This window comes from Rhineura floridana, chromosome 9, assembly GCF_030035675.1.
Source record: "Rhineura floridana isolate rRhiFlo1 chromosome 9, rRhiFlo1.hap2, whole genome shotgun sequence".
NCBI lineage: Eukaryota > Metazoa > Chordata > Lepidosauria > Squamata > Rhineuridae > Rhineura > Rhineura floridana.
The window spans coordinates 82,895,542-82,916,680 of record NC_084488.1 but is presented as its reverse complement, the minus strand read 5'-3'; the positions used below and the strand labels follow the sequence as shown (position 1 = coordinate 82,916,680).

General features: G+C 42.2%; 1 protein-coding gene across 2 annotated transcripts in view; it reads right to left on the bottom strand.

Annotated features, from left to right (window-relative positions):
• Positions 1-1,312: 1,312 nt before the first annotated feature.
• BBS7 (Bardet-Biedl syndrome 7) overlaps positions 1,313-21,139 on the bottom strand; it is a 37,346-nt gene continuing 17,519 nt past the window's right edge. The window contains exons 10-19 of one of the 2 annotated variants that reach the window (XM_061585197.1): positions 19,790-19,892; positions 18,640-18,832; positions 17,586-17,660; positions 15,867-15,932; positions 13,930-14,069; positions 12,655-12,819; positions 11,654-11,763; positions 11,459-11,562; positions 3,262-3,385; positions 1,313-1,629 (exon numbers count right to left, since the gene is read on the bottom strand). In XM_061585197.1, the coding sequence (XP_061441181.1) occupies positions 1,493-1,629; positions 3,262-3,385; positions 11,459-11,562; positions 11,654-11,763; positions 12,655-12,819; positions 13,930-14,069; positions 15,867-15,932; positions 17,586-17,660; positions 18,640-18,832; positions 19,790-19,892 (1,217 nt within the window). In that variant the 3' untranslated portion in view covers positions 1,313-1,492. The remainder of the gene's footprint in view (positions 1,630-3,261; positions 3,386-11,458; positions 11,563-11,653; positions 11,764-12,654; positions 12,820-13,929; positions 14,070-15,866; positions 15,933-17,585; positions 17,661-18,639; positions 18,833-19,789; positions 19,893-21,139) is intronic. The other variant, XM_061585198.1, reaches the window with a different exon arrangement.

Sequence of the window (21,139 nt, the reverse complement as noted above, 5' to 3'; positions counted from 1 at the left end):
GTGGCTGCAGTTGTTGTTCCCAAAGCTGCTGCCTGTGTTTTCTCTCTGTCAATTATTACTCACTGGAATTGGGTTGGCTGTCAAAGTGAGTTTATAGCAGCCCACAGAAGGGTAGAGAATCTTTGTACTCTTACTCATTTTCTCAGATCTCTTTCTGAAGTGAAGAGTCAAATCTGTAAAGAAGTTTGGAGCAGCCACATTAAAAAATAAGGGCAGGTCACTCCATGCAGGGGGTTGCCAACCCTGCTTGGATATGGATGTCTTTGCAAAGGATCCCTAGTCAAGCTTTACCAGCAGCACAATCCAAACTATATCTACTCAGAAGTAAGTCCTGTTCAGTTCTATGAGGCTTAGTCCCTTAGTACGTGTGTTTAGAATTGCAGCCTTCAGGGGCATCCATCTTTACTCCCGAATGCTCCCATCTAACATCTCCACAATACTAGCCTCCTTTCTTCCTACAGTGGCCTTCTGGTGACTGGCCTGAAGGCACTTAAACCCTTCTTGCCGAAAGCAAGTAGGCTAGATTAAATGTTCCCTACCCAGGCTCCACCTTTTAGCTAAGATTTCTAGCTTAATTTCCAATCAGATATTTGAATCAGATCCAGTCAGAAAACTTTCAGGGTTGTAGAGCAAGCAATTCTGAATCCAACAGTATAAGACTTGTAAGTTTTTGTTTTGAATTGGGACTATACAAAGCACCAGAAGGGTGTGTGTGTGTGGGTATTTTCATTTAACATGGTAGAACGCGAAAAATCCCTACTGGCTATAGTATACAGCCACTCTCGTGGCTGTATAATACAAACATAGTGCTGGCAGTTTCTGTATTGTACAAAGGATGGAGTGAGGAGGGGAGATGGCTTGGGATTGTCTATATATTGCCATGAGCAGATTAGCTCATTCCATGGCTGGCTGATGGGGGCATTGTCACCACACTGCCATTGATAATGAGGATGTAGCTAATGGTGCTCTATTCTATGCTTTTCAGAGCAGTGTATTTTTTCTGTCCTGCGCTGGGCAAGTGTATGAAGGTACAAAAGGGTTGCAGGGGTGTATATGACCTGTCAGCCTAGCAGGATCATGGGATTGCTCAACTATATACAGAAAATACTGTAAACAATTTCACAATCTTCATTTTCTCATTATGCAAGAAAAATAATTCAGAATCCAAGAGTATATTATTTAAAAGCTAACAATTTGAAAATGTTGTGTATAAAACTAAGTTGGAGTATATGTACCTGATCTCATGGTAAATTTTGCTAACTATTCCAACAATCATTCAAGCAAAAAATTTTGGATATGATTTCATATAAGGTTTGTTTTTGACAACTGGCACCAGCCATTTTTTTTAACAATAGGTACAAAACTTGCATATAAAGTTGATAAAATAAAAAAGATACAGTAACATATATTTTTAAATGATGTACACTAAGATCCAGTATGCCTGTCTGCATCCACTACTTTCTTTTCAGATTGCTGATCCAATTCTTGCCATTTAGGCAGCGCTATCAAAAAAGGCAAGTAATGTTTTTTGATCATAACTTCCCAAAATTTCCAGGAGAAGGGGTACCTTGGTTTTCACATTAGTGCCTTTGAATTTAAATTTATCAATGAACAGATCTGTAATCATACCTGGGGGGAAAAAGCAAACAGTATTATTTTGACAAATTGTTTTTTTAAAAATATCAAGAAAACTTTATTGGTACAAGACTTCAGTTATTTACCAAGTGTTTTGCATCAAATCATCATGTGCTAAAATATCTAGATTCTAGTGAAATGAGCTGGATATCAGAAATCTAAGCAAAATCAATAGAACCAAGGGAATCAACCTACTTCAGTGGAATGTGCTGTGTCCAGTATTTTCATAATAGTAGTAGTATACTTTATTGCAAAGCCAAAGGCCATCGCATAACCAACACACAATCCATTTTAAAAGGATAAACACCAATAATACATATAAAACTAAAATTCCAATGCGATCCGTTTAAAATTAGCAAGACAATAAAACTTAATGGCCGGGGACCACACTTGGAATCAATTAAATGCTAAAAGGCCTAGTCTGTGCGAGAATAAAATAACCGCCCGGAGTCCCCTCAACGATCAATCCTGAATATGTTTTGCATGGATTTTTTGGGCTGCCAGTGCAAAAAGGGACACCCTATGCATTATAGAGGCGTCCACGTCTGACATCAGATAGTGTATTTTTTCATAGTCTAGAGCCAGGTGCGAGTGTGACAACAGCCCTGTCAAGTACTTTGCACGAGGGTGCGAATAAATGGGGCAGGTCAACAGATAATGAGGTAGATCTTCTACCTCTGGAACTCCGCAGATGCAAAGTCGATGGGACCATGGCGTCCGAGAGTGGCGGCCATCCCTCACTGTGTTTGGCATGGTGTTAAAACGAAGCACCGTGAATGCCAGCCTAAGGTTTACAGGGATAGGCTGGGCCAGGTATGATGCTCTGGCGTGATCGTGCTTAAAAACCCAGTACCATTTGGAGAATTTAGAATTAATTGTAGTCAATCTATCTAAATAGGCACAGTGTCGATAAATTGCATCACGAAGACTCATTTTGTTAGTTAAAGAGAAGAGGGCCTGTGGCGAGATGTGATAGAGTTGGTATAGACTATCAATTCGTGCGTTCCACGACCCAACACATGAGGCCTGGCCAAAACATAGATTGAGTATTAACTTGGCTGTTGCGCCGTTTATAGATCTCCAGAAGTTAATAAGGGTATAGTGTATACGGGCTCTGAGCGGTGGAAGGCCCATCTCTGCTCGTAGCAGCGCTGCTGGGGTGCCTGGAGGCAAAGACAGAAGTCTTCTCAGGAAGCTATTTTGTATAACCTCTAAACTGGCAATATGGGTTTCTTCCCAGTCCCACACTGCTGCACCATACGTGATCTGAGGGATAACCTTACTTCGAAAATTTTTCATAATTTATAGGTACATCTGTGTACACCAGCAGTCTTCGCTGCATTTATTTTTATTTAAGTGTGTCTCTATATGTATTTCATATATATATAATGAGGGGTAAAACCTATTGTATGAAGAGGGAGCTCCTGTGCACATCAGATCATCTGCATGGAGATCACCATGTTGCAGAGTGTTTCAAACTAGAAACTGAAACCTCTCTTTTAAAGTGTAAACAGCAGGGAGATTTAACTTGAAGTAGCACATTTCTTTTTCAAGAAGCCATTACCACTCAAAACAAGGAAAAATAACAGTACAAGAAAATTACGGAAATTGTGTTAATGAACCAACCATACAGTCTTTCAAGAGATGTAGGTTGTTTTTTGTGTTCTTTGAGCAACTCCTCTGCCTCCTCCAAAATGCTGCGGTATTCTGGAATCAGGAAGTCTGTATTTCCTTCATGAGCCTGTAATTCCTTAAACGAATGTTAATAAAATGTTAAAAGACTATTAAAGGAGTCAACTCTTTAAACCTTACAAGCAAGCTGAATGCGTAAAGATGTATAAATACACTCGGTTACAAGGAAAAGACAGATGGATTAGATCTTCATCAGCTTTTAACTCAGATGATGTTCATAATCCTTTACTAAGAGCCTCCACCTTTAGCCACAAACAGGATTCCCTTCTACTAATGTCCTCTTCCACAACCATCAAGTCAAAATCAACTTCCCACAAAACACACATTCAAGTTGCTTTCTGTTCATTTTCTTATAATTTATATCTGAACACTATTATTAGTATGATTTACAGTAACTGTGTGCAAAAAAATGCACAATTTACTCCCTTTTTATGGGAATGAGCAACTCCCATAATCTCTGATCTAGAGGCAGTTTTTGTCTTGATGATGGTGAGAAAATAGACTTCATAACCAGGTAAGGCAAAAGCGCTATTGGCTGGGAGTAAAACCAACCCGATACTGTTCAAAAATAGAAAAAAGTTTCTCTACTACCTTGTGTTCTCTTCAAGGTGTGTTGATTAACCCAAGGGTAAATAAAAAAAACAAGAGGAGACAAGGAAAAGGGATCTAGCAAAAGGTTGAAGAGAGGTTCTACTGAGAAAGGGAAGTCTAAAGCAATCTCCTGGAGGATCCAAAAAGTGGCACAGTTCAGGGCCCTGAGAGATGCAGAGTTGCAGGAAAGAGGCTTCCTAGCAGGTGATGCTTTCTAACACCAAGAATAATTTCATTAGGGGCACAGCTCGGTAGAAGGGGTGTTAAATGTTAAAGGGTACAGGCAGTAAATTGTCAGCAGGCATAACAGTTACACGATTCCTGCTGTAGTTGAGGGGATAAAGCATAGTGGTCACAAGGGCTACTCTAGGCAATCAGAACACCCATCCAGGTAACAAAGGTGTCCCATATGGGAAGAAGCAGAGGTGTAAACTACCACTTAAATCACCAGTAGAAGATGCTGTTTCTATTCTCACCAGGGTTAATTAATTGCGGAAAAGAGATAGATGATTGAATTAGTTAACAGCAAAGGTCTGGATGTTAATTAGATATTTGTATCCTTTGTAGAAGATAATCCTGCTCAATGCCTAATAAATTCAATGAATTTAAGACAACGTTTGCTTCTCTTCCTTTTTATGCAATAGTCAACGTGCACAAATATAAGCTAAAGTGATCACATAGTCCTGTGGCATTGCAGAATTCCAGTTGAACTGAGATTGGTCCCTTGGACCCACCTGAAGGGTGATTTTCACAGGTACGCCTGCCATCAGATTGGGGTAGTACTGCCATCTAGCGTCCGAAGGCAAGAATGCACTAGAGTTAAAACCTGGGGCTCGAGCCCCTCCCACTCCAGTCTTCATGATGACGAGTCCGAAGTGGTAAATCTGAAAGTAACCAAAGGGCAAAAGCCCCAGCAGCAAAGAAAATATACATAGCAAATATCATAGAACTTGCAACATGAGAATAGGTTTTAACTAAAGAAAATCAGACAGAGCACGAAACATATAGGTTGAACTATATACAAAATACTGAACAAATTTCCCCAGAAATCCCCCACAAGGGAGGGACGTGATGGCAGGCGTACCTGTGAAAATCACCCTTCAGGTGGGTCCAAGGGACCATTTTCCACAGGTAGCCTGCCATCAGATTGGGATGTACCAACGTAGCCCCCTAATAGGGAGGGATTCCTAGGGAGTTACAAATCAGAAATAACGTGTTGCAGGACACGTCTCCCGAAAGAGGCGTCAGCTGAAGCATAGCGATCGATCTTATAATGCTTCACAAAGGAGTTAGGGGTAGCCCATACCGCTGCCCTGCATATGTCTGTAAGAGGAGCATTAGTTAGGAAAGCCGCCGTAGTGGCAGCAGACCTGGTCGAATGAGCCGTGATATTAGACGGCACTGGTAAATTAAGTGACTGATATGCAAGAGAAATACAGGCTCGAAGCCAACAGGACAAAGTGGATTTGGACACCTTTTTTCCCAAAGATCTCGGATGGAAGGATACAAATAATGCGTCTGTCTGTCGAATGTCCTGGGTGCGAGAGAGGTAAACTTTGAGTGCTCTCCTAACATCCAGCGAATGCCAGGCCTTTTCGAGGGGATGGACCGGCTTTGGACAAAAGGATGGAAGTACAATGTCCTGGCTACTGTGGAAGATTGAGTTGACCTTAGGACAGAACGATGGATCCAGCCTCAGGACTACAGAGTCCTTATGGAATACGCAGAGATGACGGGCCGATGACAAGGCCTGTAACTCCGAAATCCGCCTCGCGGAAGTGATAGCCACGAGGAAAAGGACTTTAAAAGACAACAGTCTTAGAGGCACTGAGGCAAGAGGCTCAAGTGGAGGTCGCTGTAATGCCTGCAAAACTTTGGAGAGGTTCCAGGATGGAAAATGGTGACGTACCGCTGGAGAGAGGTGGGTAGCTCCTCTTAAGAAGCGTTTGATGAGCGGGTGAGTGCCCAGGGGTGCTGCCGATGAAGAGACAGACAGAATTGACGAGATGGTGGAGGCCTGTCTACGCAGGGTGTTCGGTCTGAGTCCCAATGTCATGCCTCTGTATAGGAACTGTAGAACGGGCTGTACAGTGGCTTGGGGTGCTGAAAAACCTTTGGAAGTGCACCAGCTGGAAAAAGCATGCCAAGTACTCTGATAGATTCGAGTAGTTGACGGTCGCCTTGATGCTAAAATAGTGTTTATGACCCCTTGAGAAAGACCAGCAGTATTCAACTGTGTCCGCTCAAAAGTCAGGCTGAGCCAGTTCGGGTCCGGATGCCAAACTGGACCTTGGGAGAGAAGATTCGGCCTGATTGGGAGGGTCCAAGGATCCGCCATTGACATCGAGAGGAGGTCTGAGAACCAGGGTCTGCAAGGCCAATAAGGTGCTATGAGTAAAATCCGTGTCCATTCGAGTCGGAGTTTTGTCAATGTCCTGCCTATAAGGGATATAGGCGGGAAGCCATACAGGAGCCCGTCTGGCCATGGTGGCGTCAGAGCATCCACTGCTTCCGCCGTTGGCTCTAGGTACCTTGAGAAGTAACGAGGTAGTTGGCAGTTGTGGCTAGAGGCGAAGAGATCCAGCGAGAGGGGGCCGAACCACCGCTGGAGAAGGGAGAACACAGCCGGATGAAGCTTCCATTCTCCCGGATGGACCTTTCGCCTGCTGAGCCAATCGGCCGTAACGTTTAGAGTTCCGCTGAGGTGTTCTGCTCGTAATGACAGGAGGTGGAACTCGGCCCAGTCGAAGATTCGTGTCGTTTCCTCCTGCAGAGCCCTGGACCTTGTGCCCCCCTGTCTGTTGATGTGAGATTTCACGCAAACATTGTCCGTCCGAATGAGGACATGTTGTAGAGCGAATAATGGCTGGAAGTGTCAGAGCCAGATGAGCAACTCTGAGCTCCAGCCAGTTGATGTTGTGACTTAGGTCCTGGGTTGACCACACGCCTTGGACAAAGGTGGAGTTGCAATGGGCTCCCCAGCCGGACAGACTGGCATCCGTGGTGATTAGGACTCTGGTTGGGTCCCGAAACGGTGTCCCCTTGGTGAGGGAAGTTGTGGATACCCACCAGCGGAATGATTGCTTCAGAGATTGGCCCAGCGGAATTACGCGATGGTTGGACCTGGAAATGTCTGCTTGAAAAGGTAGGAGAGCCCATTGTAAAGGTCTGGAATGATGTCGGGCCCACGGAACGATGTGGATGGAGGAGATCGTTGCCCCGAGAAACTGGGCCAGAAACATGACATCTGCTGTGGGGCGATGTAGAAGTAAGGTTGCCATGGCTGTGATGGAAGCAATACGGTCTGGGGACAGAAAGAACCTGGCTAGGGATGTGTCCAGTATTGCTCCTAAGTGCTGGAGGCGCTGAGTTGGTTGTAGATGACTTTTTTCGGCATTGATCAGCCAGCCGTGAGAATGTAGTGCCTCTAGGGTGAACTGGATCTGCCTGTTGGCCAAGTCCCGGGAGCCTACTCGGAGGAGGAGGTCGTCGAGATAAGCATAAATATGGACCCCCTGGAGGCGGAGATACGCCAGCATGGTGGCCATGACTTTGGTGAAAACTCGGGGGGCCGCGGAGAGGCCGAATGGAAGGGCCCGGTATTGAAAATGGAGGTGGCCTAGTGCAAATCTCAGGAACCGTCTGTGACCTGGGCAAATTGGGATGTGTAAGTAAGCGTACTTCAGGTCGATGGATGCGATAAAGTCCCCTTGTTGTAGAGCCTCTACAATAGACGCCAGAGATTCCATCTTGAAGTGGCGGTATTTGACGAAGCGGTTGAGGCCCTTGAGGTCTAAGACCGCCCTCCATGAGGAGTCTCGCTTGGGAACCGTAAAGAGGACGGAGTACACGCCTTGTAGCCGTTCGGATGGAGGAACAGGCTCTGTAGCGGCTATCTCTAGTAGATGTCGTAGGGCGTCCTGCATGACCTTTTTGCGTGCCCTGGAGACGGGGGAGATGCAAAATTTGTCCGGTGGTGTCCGCCAAAATTCTATATTGTAGCCCTGGGTGAAGAGAAGTCTGACCCAGGAGATGTTTGTCAAGTTTAGCCAGATGCTGGAGAAGAAGGAGAGTCTGCCTCCAATGGGGATGGAGTCAGAACTGCCTGCGCTGACGGGTTCCTCTGCCATATGCCTGCCTGCTCTGGTATTGGCCCCTGTATTGTGAGTGTTGTCTGGGCCAGGGTGCCTTGGAGGGACGGAAATTTGTAGGCCTGGTATCCCGTCCTCGTCCACCAGGTCGTCCTCTCCGAAAGGGTTGGAAGGAACGGTAAGAAGTAAACCGTCGCACGGGTCTGCGGTCGTCTCTTTTGGCCGTAGCTAGTGCAGGTTTACGATTGTCCTTGGGGTCGACAAGGACTGCTTTGAGTGCGTCCTCGCCGAAGAGCATAGATCCCGAGTATGGAGCTAAGGATAAGTTGGTTCTGGCAGTCGAATCGGCATCCCAATGTTGGAGCCATAGGGTACGACGAGCTACAATTTTGGCCACAAGGGCGCGTGCACCGTGATGGGAAACGTCTAACGTGGCATCGGCCACAAAGGCAGCAGCCTTGTGTATCTTGAGGATACATTTCCTTAGTTTGGCAGGATCCGGGTTGGGGTCGTCAAGGAGATCCTCTAACCACATCATGGAAGCCCGTGAGAAGATAGAGGCGGTAGAAGAGGCCCGGATGGAGTGAGCGGAAGCCTCATAGATCTTACGGAAGACAAAGTCAAGCCTCCTCTCATAGGGGTCCTTGAACAGTGATTCGCCTTCCTTTGGGAGGAGAGACCGGGATACAAGATTGGAAATAGGTTGGTCCACCCCCGGGATGTTCAGAAAGGACATGAATTCCGGATCAAGGGTATAGAGCTTGTTGGCTAAGGATGAGGAACGACGTGGATGAAGGGGACGGGCCCATTCTTCTCTGGTCAGTTTTTTAATGGGGTCTGGTACGGGAATGAAGTGCTGCACTGATCTGGGGGACTTGAGAACTCTGGCACCCTTGACAGGAGGGACAACCGGTTGTACAAGTTCTGGTTGAATGCCAAGAGTGTCCATGACTCTACGTGACAGATGAGAGAAATCCGCCGGGTCAAATAGGCGATAGGAGATCTCCTCCTCCTGGTCAGATTCCCCACTCCATTCGTCCAGGTCAGTCTGAAAAACGTTCATGTAGTCATCAGTCTGAGATTGCTCTACGTCCAGTCTACCCCTGACCACCTCATATGGGTTAGGAGAGGGTAGCGGAGCATCAGTATTGTCACCAGGGTGTCTCGCAGAGCTGGGCTGTCACGAGGTTCCGGGCTGAGAAGACAAATGTAGAGAAGGCTGGGGTTGGGATAGGCACCCCAGCAGCTCTCGTAGTTGTTGCAGGAAGACAGGGGTCAACTGTATCCCTGGGAGAGTGGAAGACGGTAGCGCCTGTTCCTGAAGAGGAATTTGAGGCTGCCCAGGCGGAGTTTGAGGAGCTTGACTGGGGAATCCTTCAAACTCTTCCTCTGATGACTCAGAAGGAGACTGGAAAAGTGCAGGAACAGCTGCATGGCGAGGTTTCTCCGGAAGCGAGGGTGATACGTAGTGTGCCTTCTTGGGCGCCCGGCGACCAGACAGGTGTTTAGTCTTTGCTTTTGCCTTGGCGTGTTTATGTTTAGCTGGCTGGCGTGGTGATGGACGGCCTGCTTCAGGGGATATTGTCACCTCAGGGTTCAAATCCGCCATGTCAATCTCTGAATGAACGCCCACAATGGGGAAGGAGCGGTAACAGAGCTAAGGTAAAAATAGTATAGGACAGACTAGAGACAGTATGACAGGAGTAAGTACGCCCAGCACGAGGAAAATAACGACTCGGGTAAGGTTGGCGCCAAGCTAAGTACACGCACACAATGGGGAAGGTGCGAGACCACTAGTTACGCTGCCACTTTGGCCACGAGCAAAGTCCACACACACAATGGGGAAGGTGCGAGACCGCTAGTTACACTGCCAACTTGGCCATGAGCTAAGTACACGCACACAATGGGGAAGGTGCGAGACCGCTAGTTACACTGCCAGAAAAGATAAGCCTTATTTAACAATCGCAGTGTGGCCAGGGCTAGATACACGCACTCAATGGGGAAGGTGCGGTACCACCAAGGTGCACAGACTAATAATGCGCCGCCGAAGGTGGAGCATAAGTCAATTGGATGTGCACCTACAAATATACACACACACAATGGGGAAGGTGTGTATAACGGGGCTACTGGAGGTGCACCTACAAATATACACACACACAATGGGGAAGGTGTGGTATAACAGGGCTACTTGATGTATCTGAAGGAAATACTGATTAGGTGAATATAAGTTTGTTAACAGGAGACTACACAAGTCCCACAACAGGGCTATTTGATGTGTCTGAGGGAAATACTGATTAGGTGAATATATTAGGTGAGTATATGTTTGTTAACAGGAGACTACACAAGTCCCACAAGTGAGAAAAGTATTAGAAAAGAAAAAAGCGGCAAAAAACAAAACAAAATGGCGGCCGCGATATCGGAGCCTCTCACTAAGGCCCTGGAAGGGTTTGCAAACGGCCGGGAGCCAGCTATATCGGGGTCGGCGGGAAAACAGGAGCGCCACAAGAGGCTTCAGTAATCCCTGAGGGAGGAAACGGGCGGGGTGTCTATGAGGGAGCTACCGCCGCAAGCTTCCCTATGTAGAGGCTGAATAACAGACGGAATAAGGAGGGGGGAGACCGCAGCCGCGGAGCCCCCGCTAGACGATAAAACAGCAACCGCTGCTGTTGGAACCTCAGAAGACTGAATTACAAACGGAAAAAATGAGGGAGGGGACCGCAGACGCGGAGCCCCCGCAAAAAAGAGAGAGCAGCAGCCGCTGCTGTTGGAGGCTCAGAAGGTTGAATAACAAATGGAAAAGAGGGGGGGACCACAGCTGCGGAGCCCCCGCTAAACGGGAAAGCAGCAGCCGCTGCTGGTGGAGCCTCGGGAAACCCCGAAGAAATAAAGAGGTAAAGCGATAAGGAGAAGAGTTGAAAATAAAGACTTAGCTACGCTCTGTCTAAATTCCGATCTGCCTCGGACGGAGGCAAGAATGAAGACTGGAGTGGGAGGGGCTCGAGCCCCAGGTTTTAACTCTAGTGCATTCTTGCCTTCGGACGCTAGATGGCAGTACTACCCCGATCTGATGGCAGGCTACCTGTGGAAAATCTTGCTAACAATTTGTCCATCAAACCCACTGTTTAATTAACAGTGGTTCTCCAAGGGCTTTTGGCAGAGGTCTTTCACATTGTTTGTTACCTGATCCTTTTAACTGGAGATCCTATGAATTGAACCTGGAACCTTCTCATTGAAAAGCATAAGGCCCACTACTAAACTATGGCACTAGATAATGAACCCTCCCTGTCTTTGGTGTCTAATATCAGCATTTGTTATACACCAGTCTTAGACTTTTTCTCAGTGGCACATTTATAGTTTTGAAACAATTAAAAAACACACAGCACCACATAAACATGCAAAACTATCAAATGTACCACACAGCAAACAAAAAAGCAAAACCAGGTACTTACTTTCAAAGCATCTATTAGTTCAACCTTTTTAGCCAGTATCAGCTGGTATTCTAATTTTGGATGGATTAGCTTTAAACTGTGGTTCACAGATACTTCATTTATATCTAGAAGACCACCACGAGAAATCAACTCATTATTTGAATACATTTTTATACATAAAAGTATTCCAAGATGAAAAGAAATCAAAATCCTTACCACATGATATATTGAGATTAATTTTCCTTTTAGTGGCTTCTTTAGAGAGTACATCCTTTAGAATGGATATTGTGGATATGTTGTCAGATTTGAAATATCCCTCACCTTTCCTATATATAGAATGTTAGAAATTAACAGTTGAAAATGTGTGAGCCTTTTACTTCATACAAGGTTCAAGATTCTCCAGCAATATATAAAAAAATGTAATCACATCTGTCTAACACTCTGCTCATACACTTACACAATACCACAGGGGGCCGCCCTATACCGAGTCAGACTATTGATCCATCTAGTTCAGTACTGTCTACACTGACTGGCAGTGGCTCTTCAGTGTTTCAGGCAGGGAGTGTCTCCCAGCCCTACCTGGTGATGCCAGGGATTGAATTTGGGACCTTCTGCATGCAAGGCAGATGCTCTACCACTGAGCTGCGGCCCTTCCCCCTGCCAAATAAATAAATACCCTGCCAAATATTAAATTTAGAGAGCGGAACATAATACTAATTATAAACAGTTCAACTAATAGACCTTTTAAATTTATCTCTGAGAGACTGTATTTTTCCTCAGGAACCTAACTAAGAAAATAACTTTCCCATTCTTATTTGAGAAACCTTGGAGAAGTCAGTCTCAAATATGGGGATCCTGTGGCCCTCCAGATGTTGCTAGACTCCAAGTTCCCATCATGCTGTATGACCAATGGTCAGGGATGATGGGAGCTATAGCCCAAAAACATTTGGAGAGCAACGTATCTCCCACCCAAATTTAACACACTTACTTTGAGGTATGTTCTATTAAAATCAACAAAACTTTTCCCAGCTTGCCCAATCCTAAACATGTCTACTCAGAAATCTAAACCCTAGGGATTTCAATGGGGCTTAGTCCCAGTAAATGAGGTTAGGATTGAAGTTTAAATGTGTTTAGGACTAAGGTGTACAGAAGAAATAATTTTATTTGCTATCTTTCAAACAAAACCAGCATGTTTCAGTAACTGTGTTTCATCTTACCGGTAAGTACATTCAAGCTGTGTCTCCAAAAAGGTATTCTGAAAGTAGAAGCTGACACTCTCTCCCACTGGTGTCTTTTCAGGAACTTCAGGCAGGCAAAACACAACCCAGGAGTGAACTTCAGCAAAACTGAACTGGCCTTTGAGAGTTAACGTATTCATGGGTCTGCATTAAAAAAAAAAACTGTTATAGCAAATGAACTATCATTCTGCTGCAGTAGATAAAATCAGAAACAAAGGCTGGTTTCTAATGATACAGCAAGGCAACACAAAGTTCCTTTAAAAATTACAAATCTTTAGATCTAGTCTTGATTCATGAGAGAATAACAGCAAAATTAGACATAATGAATTTAGCCCTAGCGTCCAGGGCTTTTTAAAACATAAACTGCAGGCACAAGGGGTCAGGGTAGGGGTAGTGTATGGGCAGTTACAGTCCCAACTGGGGACTTCATGCCTGCAATCTGCATTGGCTATAAAGCACCCACTGGAGAGAATGGGAGCTTTTTCCCTCCAGTACAACTTGCAAGGGGGGGGGGTGCTGACCTGGATTCAATTTCATTTTGGGTCCAGTGTAGCAGACAAAGGTTGAAAGAGCAAAAATCTAAGTCACAACCCAACACCAATTCAGAAATATTCATATTCAAGTTCTGTTTAGAATTTCAGGTGGTATTCAATGCTAGTGCACCCCAGAGTAAACCCACTGAAATTAATAGACATGACTAACTTAGGTTCATTAATTGAAAGGGTCTACTCTGAGTAAGAGTATTGGGGAGGGGAGGGGGACATAATAACTGTACCTTGTACTGCTTTACACATGACAACATTTCAAATTCTTTATGAGATGTATTTATTTTTTGTTGTTCACCGCCTAGAGAGCTTTTGCTAGTCAGGCGGTCTAGAAATCCAATAAATAAATAAATAATAAATAAATAATAAGACTTAGTTAAATAAAACCCTTAATCTTTATACATGATTGTGTTATCTTCTAGCAAGAAGATGATCTCCCTCAAAATAAATGTAGCATAAGCCACAAGTACAACTTCCAGCAACATCTACACAAATTCTCATGGGCTGGATTCTGGAGAGCATCTTCTGACTATCACAAGAACCACCTTACTCCAGAGGAAGAAAGTCCTTGGTTGGAGCAAGGTCTTCTGCATCCTGTATTTTTACTATAGATGTCGTAGGTGAGCTTCTGGCTTCTAGTCAGTACTGACTGACAATGCAAGCAAATCCTTCAGTCAAACTAAAACAAGCTGGTTGCTCTCAAAACTACCTGTCACGATCAATACAATGTGTCCTCTGATGAAGTGAAAGTGGCTTAATCTGATACTGCCGAACTTGACAAGTTTTCGGTTGAACTCTTGGAGTTACATATGCTTGCAGTGTCCCATAACGACCTTCAATTGACAGAATCTGTCCAGGGAAGGGGAAAATAAAGGTGAATTTACTTTTTTTAGGTGACTTTTCAAAATTACCCATTCTAAATCCAGCAGAACACAAAATGTGAAACATTTTCAAAACAAGTATTTAGCCACCACTAAATACTAAAATTAAACCCAAGAGCTCTGATGCTGTAAGTAATCAAAGAGTTTTATACAACACCTAGTATTTAGTGCCGGGTAGAGTATGTTACAGAGCTTAGAAACTGAGGATAAGCAGCTTCACTGAGAAGATATATCAAGCCCCAACCTGCACTCCCCCTCTGCAACTAGAGAAGGGTTGGATGAATGCCAACAGCTCAGGAGTGGAGCTGCAGCCTGCAGGTAGTCCTAAAATACACTTTTGCCTATACTTACATCTGTAATTTCACATCTTCCCCAAGGAAAACGTAAGACTGTGTGAATTTGAAAATTAACTGAGTTATATTCTAATAAACTTTTCTATAGATTTTGTTAAAAAAATCTCTTGAATGACTATGTTCTCACTCCTACTGATTTGCACCTCAGATGTGACTGTACTGAAAACTCATTCATAACACTTTTCTTTCTGAGGCCACTGTGTCTCAAGAAATCAATTTTTTAATTTATTTATTAAATTTCTGTTCCGCCCTTCCTCCCAGCAAATAAAAGCACTAAAAACACTTTAAAACATCATAAAAACAGAATTTAAAATATATTTAAACAAAACATCTTTAGAAGCAATTCCAACGAAGACTGGGATAAGGTCTCTGCTTAAAAGGTTTGTTGAAAGAGGAAGGTCTTCAGCAGGTGCCAAAAAGATAACAGAGATGGCACCTGTCTAATATTTAAGGGGAGGGAATTCCAAAGGGTAGGTGCCACTACACTAAAGGTCTGATTCCTATGTTGTGCAGACCTCCTGATAAGATGGTATCTGCACGAGGCCCTCACCTGCAAAGCGTAGTAATCGACTGGGTACATAAGGGGTAAAGACAATCTTTCAGGTATCCTGGTTCCAAGCTGTATAGGGCTTTGTACACCAAAACTAGAACCTTGAATTTAGCGTGGATGAACATTGACCTGGGTGTTTGGCAAACAGCTATAAAAATGATGCAACATCAGCAGCCTACATTCTGTTAATACCTTCACAAAGAACCAGTCATTTGAAGTCTGGAATATGAGAACTATGGGAATATGAGAACTATGGGAATATGAGAACTATGGGAATATGAGAACTATGGGATAAACCAACCACACCATGATAAAATGGGAGCACCTTTCAGAGGTGCATGGAGTAACTCTCCATGCACCAGAAAAGGACTAACTTTTAATCATCAGTTTCTAATAGAAGTCCAACTTATTTCTAGAAACAGAAATAAAGTACAACCTATATAGTGCAATCCTATGCATATCGACTCAGGTCTGTGAGACTCATCTAAGTACATGGGTACAGGATTGCATTACTAGTAACTTGTACCAATGTTCAACAACTTCCATTACACATTTCATTGCTTAATAGCTTATAAGACAAGATAAGACATAGTAAAGTTGCCTCTATATCACAACAGTCTTTCATATAGCTGAAAACAGAAACATACTTTCATGAATCACAAAAATCAAAATAATCAATACATATCTGTGTCATCTATTAAATACAAAAATATTAACCTGTTTTCACAGGCATTCCCACCCAGGAACTTTACTGTCATTGCTGCTATCTGAATTACCTTTAAAGTTTAGCCACTCAATAATATCTATAATGAATATGTTTAATCATAATATATTTCAAAGGTGTATAATTACTATATTTTACCTTAAGCTCCAGCCTTGTGGTGTTTACTTGACAACGATATGTAGCAAGGAGAAAGTTGCCATTTGGCTGCAGAACAGTGAGAATTTGAAGTAGTATATTTAGAAATAGCAATAGAGATTCAATTTTGAGTTTGTTCACAAACAGAACAGTTCAGGTCATTGTAGCAGTACCTGTTTTCTAAAAGTATCAGTAGAATGTTTCTCATATGTTTATAATGGAAGCCTAAACATTTCTCCTCAGAAGTAAATCCCACTGAGCTCAATGAGATCAATGGACACAGGACTGCAGCCTTAGTTAAATCTTAATTTGTTCTAAAAATTATTTAAAAAATAAACCATTCAGGGCTTGTAGTTCTTGTTGTTGCCATCATCATCTAACTCTCTACAATATGAATTCAGCTCCAAAGCAGAAAACATACAACTGGATGCTAATCAAGTGAAAAAGTTCATTACTACTCATACCATAGATTACATTATAGTAAATTCGGCTGCAACAGTATGCACATTTACATGGAAGTCAGCACCATGTGACATAACTAGAGTTGCTTCCCAGTGAATACACATAGGATCCCTTTGGTTCAGTGTAATCCTATGCATGTTTGTTTATTTATCCCACCCTTCAAAAATGTCCTCCTCAGACAGCTTTAAGAAACACATAGAAACAAAAAAGCCAATTTTTTAAAAGTTAACTTTAAAAAAAAAAAAGATGCTCTCATAAACACACATGCATTAACTGAGGTATCCTGGATAACATCAAGTGATGTCTGCCCACTCATGCAACAAAACTCTGCTTGCACAGCAGGACTTCCAGTTTTTCTTCACTCACCTCCAGCCTCCTAACCATTCCCAAAATCTGCTCCAGAGGGTCCCCCAACCCTACCGAGAAAATTCTGGGAATGCACAGGGGGGAGGAAAAGAAGAAGCTTGCACTAATGGATGTGAACCATTTAAATCCATATTTATTGACTACATTCATACCCTGCTCTTCCTTCAAAATGCTCAAACTTGGCATATGCATTGTTTTCCAGCTATGCAGATTAAGGGACCAGACCTGCTAAGCTTCAGCAATCATCATATGCCTTCAGAGCATTCTTATTTTGAGTCTAAATATTACAATCAATCCTTAGTTTTACTATCAAGTATTTTATAAGCTTTTAACTAGTAAATTCCATTGGAATACATTCCAAGAAATTAAATTAAATTGACCTTCTGCATAGTGTTTGGAGCTATCTAGGATTAAGATCCTCCGTGGCGCAGAGTGGTAAGCGGCGGTAATGCAGCCGAAAGCTCTGCTCACGGCCGGAGTTCGATTCCAATGGAAGGAAGAAGTCGAATCTCCGGTAAAAGGGGTCGAGGTCCACTCAGCCTTCCATCCATCCGTGGTCGGTAAAATGGGTAAAGAAAGGCCAGGGAAGAAATTGGCAATCCCACCCCATATATACGGTCTGCCTAGTAAACATCGCAAGACGTCACCCTAAGAGTCAGAAACGACTTGCAATACAAGTGCGGGGACACCTTTACCTTTAGGATTGATTTCCCCCCCCATAAAGCTTTATTTAATAAGTAACATACATAAATAGAGCAAAACCCACGTGTGGTTCAGCACACCAATGCATTCTCTATACCATCAAAGAAAAATTGCAGCAATCACCTGCACCAACATAACCCAATATGTCTCTATCCTCTCTGCCCCCTTCCAAGGATCTAGAATTTTACATACCTCCAATTCACAGTCAACAACACTAACCACAGCTGAATTTTTATCCACATCCTTTAGATCTATTGGAACATCACACTAGGGAGAGAAACAATAATAGGTAACCAGAAAGATGAACATGTATTTATTTCAAATATACTTTCTCAATTCACATAAATTATGTTGCCTAAGACATATTATGAGAAACAAAAAATTTTAACACATGAGTTATCTTACATAGTAGGTGCCTTCTGCTTTAGCTTTTAAATGCATGCTAAAAACCTTTCTGTTCCACCAGGCATATGCACACAATTAAGATGTCTTTTTACAATAATTGACCTTTGTTTTTACTATATTTTGAATGTATGGGTTTTTTTTACTTGCTGTAAACTGCTTTGATGTTGTAAGCAAAGTGGTATATTAATATATTTATAAATAAATAGCTCAACAACTATGCACACAATAATAAAGAAAAGGTGTATATGATGCAAGAGCATGATAAGCAGCAGATGTTAAAAAAAGAATAGGCTGTAACCAAAACAAGCCCAAACCACAAACATTACTGGCAGATCCTTGGTGTGGATATAGTTTGAAATCCTCAAATCAGATTAACAGTTCCTTGAAATAAATTGATGGAATATAAGCATGTACTAGTGATGCAGGATTGTAACCAAATGGCACAATCCAAAGAAAGTGCATCAAAATCTTATTGAAAAAGAGATTTCAACCATCCTTAACTCCTGTTATTTCAGAGAGATTTTGATGTACTACGTTTTCTTCAGATTGCACTCATAGCTTCAGCACGTGTCTGAAAAATTAGTGCCTGTGTTGATTTCAACATAGTCCTTGAGGGAAGGGCCCCATTTAACCCAGTTATAGTCATTCTGCACAAGTGCAAGATTCAGAGAAAAGTTACTGTATACCATTAAGTAATCTTCTACTTAGTGAAGTTATCTAATTTAAGATAAATGTAACTCCAAAGATAAAAAGCCAGCTAACGTACACTCTTGAATTTTAAAAATAAAACCAAAGCTTCCAACTGCCCAGGTTTACAAAACTATTCTAAATAATTTCTTACCTGTAGCAAGACAGTATCAATTGCTGCTTGGACTTCTAAAACAAGGCTGTAACTGGCATCATCTCTATTTAATGTAAACTTATCATTTATACTGAATGTTGGGACCGCTGAAACAGCAGTGCTGGATTGAGAGGATTGCTGGTATTTTTCACGCTCTTGAAGTACCTTGATCTGTAGCTGTTCCAATTCATTCCTATGACAAACAACAGAATGGTAAACTTTAAGTTGCTCTAAATAACATGTTTGCGTCTGAAAAACAGTTTAGATTTTGATTATTTCCCACCTAGATTGAATAAAGGTTGACAGAAATAATTCTACAGATATTGGACATAAACTTATTAGCAAAATTCCTAGAAGAAGCATATTCAGTTGAAAAATGCATAATATATTTAAGATAGTGGTATTCTATTTCCTATATTATTTTTCTAATGCTTATTTTCCTTTACTTATCAGTAAAACCTGTACACAGCCTTTCAAAAATTGCTCAAGGCAGTGGGACAAAATAAATATGTTTTGATAACATCTACTAAGTTCTACAGCTTACTATAATCTATCTACCATAACTTTTTTTCTTTTTTTTTATTACTACTTTAAACCAGGGCCTCTTCCTAGTGAAATTCTATGAGCAGAAATATTACACTGGGACCAGAAAGCCCAGTCCATGCAGAATGTCAGATCACATAGGCCTTGACCATTAGTTTCTAAGGCTGCAGTCCAATACACATTTTCCTGGGAGTAAGTGCCATTGAATCCAATGGAGCTTACTTCTGAGTAGACATGTGTTGGATTCCAGCCTAAGTATGTGTTACGAAACTGGCACTGCAACTTGTAAGATCTATTTTAAGTCTTGAAAAGGCAAGGAGAATCTCTTTCAGTACATCAACTTCACACTAGAAATTTCACATTAGAAATATGAAAATTCCAGGGATGCTTATGGAAAACCAAATAATGTAACAAAATGCATAATTGAAATTATGATACTGTTAATAAGTCACTGAACTATCACAAAGATTCTGCTGGGCATTTAAAATTGTTAACTAGCTTATAGTTATGACCCAGCTGGAAAGCTTTAATAAGTGCTCAAGATGTACGCTTACATAAGACAAAGATTGTTATACTATTCTCTTTTGTACTGTAATAAAACAATTACCTTAAGGACAAAATCTTGTTCTGCATTTCATGAGTCATCTTTAATCCATCGCCTGATCCACATTCTCTGTGGATAGGTTCCGTAGTCAGTCCTGACACCCACCCTAAAAGGCACATATGAAAAATTATGAAAAAGTGTTCCAGATAGCTTATGAAATTACCACTGTCAGGACTCTAGTCAGGATCCTTAGGGTCTGAAGCTGAGATCCAGCATAGTGAACTCGTATGGATTGTTCATGTGTAGGACTAAGAAACTCTTTCATGAGCAGCTGAAAACAGCATACAACATCATCCTTTGCAACTGATAGGCATACGTAACCGCTTGAATAGCCTATACCTGCCTATACCAAAAGACTGTGGGCACACTAGTATAAAGGAATGTTAAGGATTAAGTACATTTATTCAGCATATTGCATCTTCATAAATCGTGTAACACCCATGTTCAACCCACCCTGATCTCCTACCAACCTGTGGTACAAATGTGGGAAATCAGTGCTGTGGTCAAACAGAGGCCATGGTAGCCACACTTTTTTTCTTTGGGTATTGCTTCCCATGCTTCCATTTTAATACTAACAGACATTTCCTTAATCTCTGCCACCCTGGGTTATATAATTTAAGAGACAGAAGGTGTCTTGCTGCATCCTACTGATATAGAAATAAGACAGGGGAAGGGGTGTGGTGGCCATTTAAGCATGCCAGTTCTCAAATGCATTAGACAGCCTATCAGCTCTCTGGGTCAGAAAGCTTCTAGTCAGGAACAGGATATATGGTTAAAATCTAGAACTATCTACCAATTGAAATATTTAAACAATTAACTAGCTTTTTAAAAAAAAAGTAAAATAAAATTATGCACGCGTGAATCTCATTAAATTCAATGAGAGATACAGGAATAAATATGTGAGATTATACCATTAAGGTTTTATCCAGCTAAGTTCTATTCAGAGTAGCTAACTTAATAATGTCCATTAATTTCAATGACTCTACCTTGAGTAGGACTTAAGTGAATATAAATCCTTGGCTTCACAACATATAGTACTGTAAACAGAGCTTGGAAAAGTTACTTTTTTGAACTACAACTCCCATCAGCCCTAGGCAACATGGCCACTGGATTAGGCTGATGGGAGCTGTAGTTCAAAAAAGTAACTTTTCCAAGCTCTGAGTCTGTAAAAGAAGTAAAAGTGACAAGCCTAAGATATTTGGTTCCAAATGCACATGAAGTTTAACAAGGGAGCTGGATAAAAATAATAGAATAGGAAGGAAGAATAAATTAAGAATACTTCCATATATCAGGACTAAACATCCTTTCTTATCTCTAGTGGGAGATAAGATCTGACTGCCACTAACTACTTAC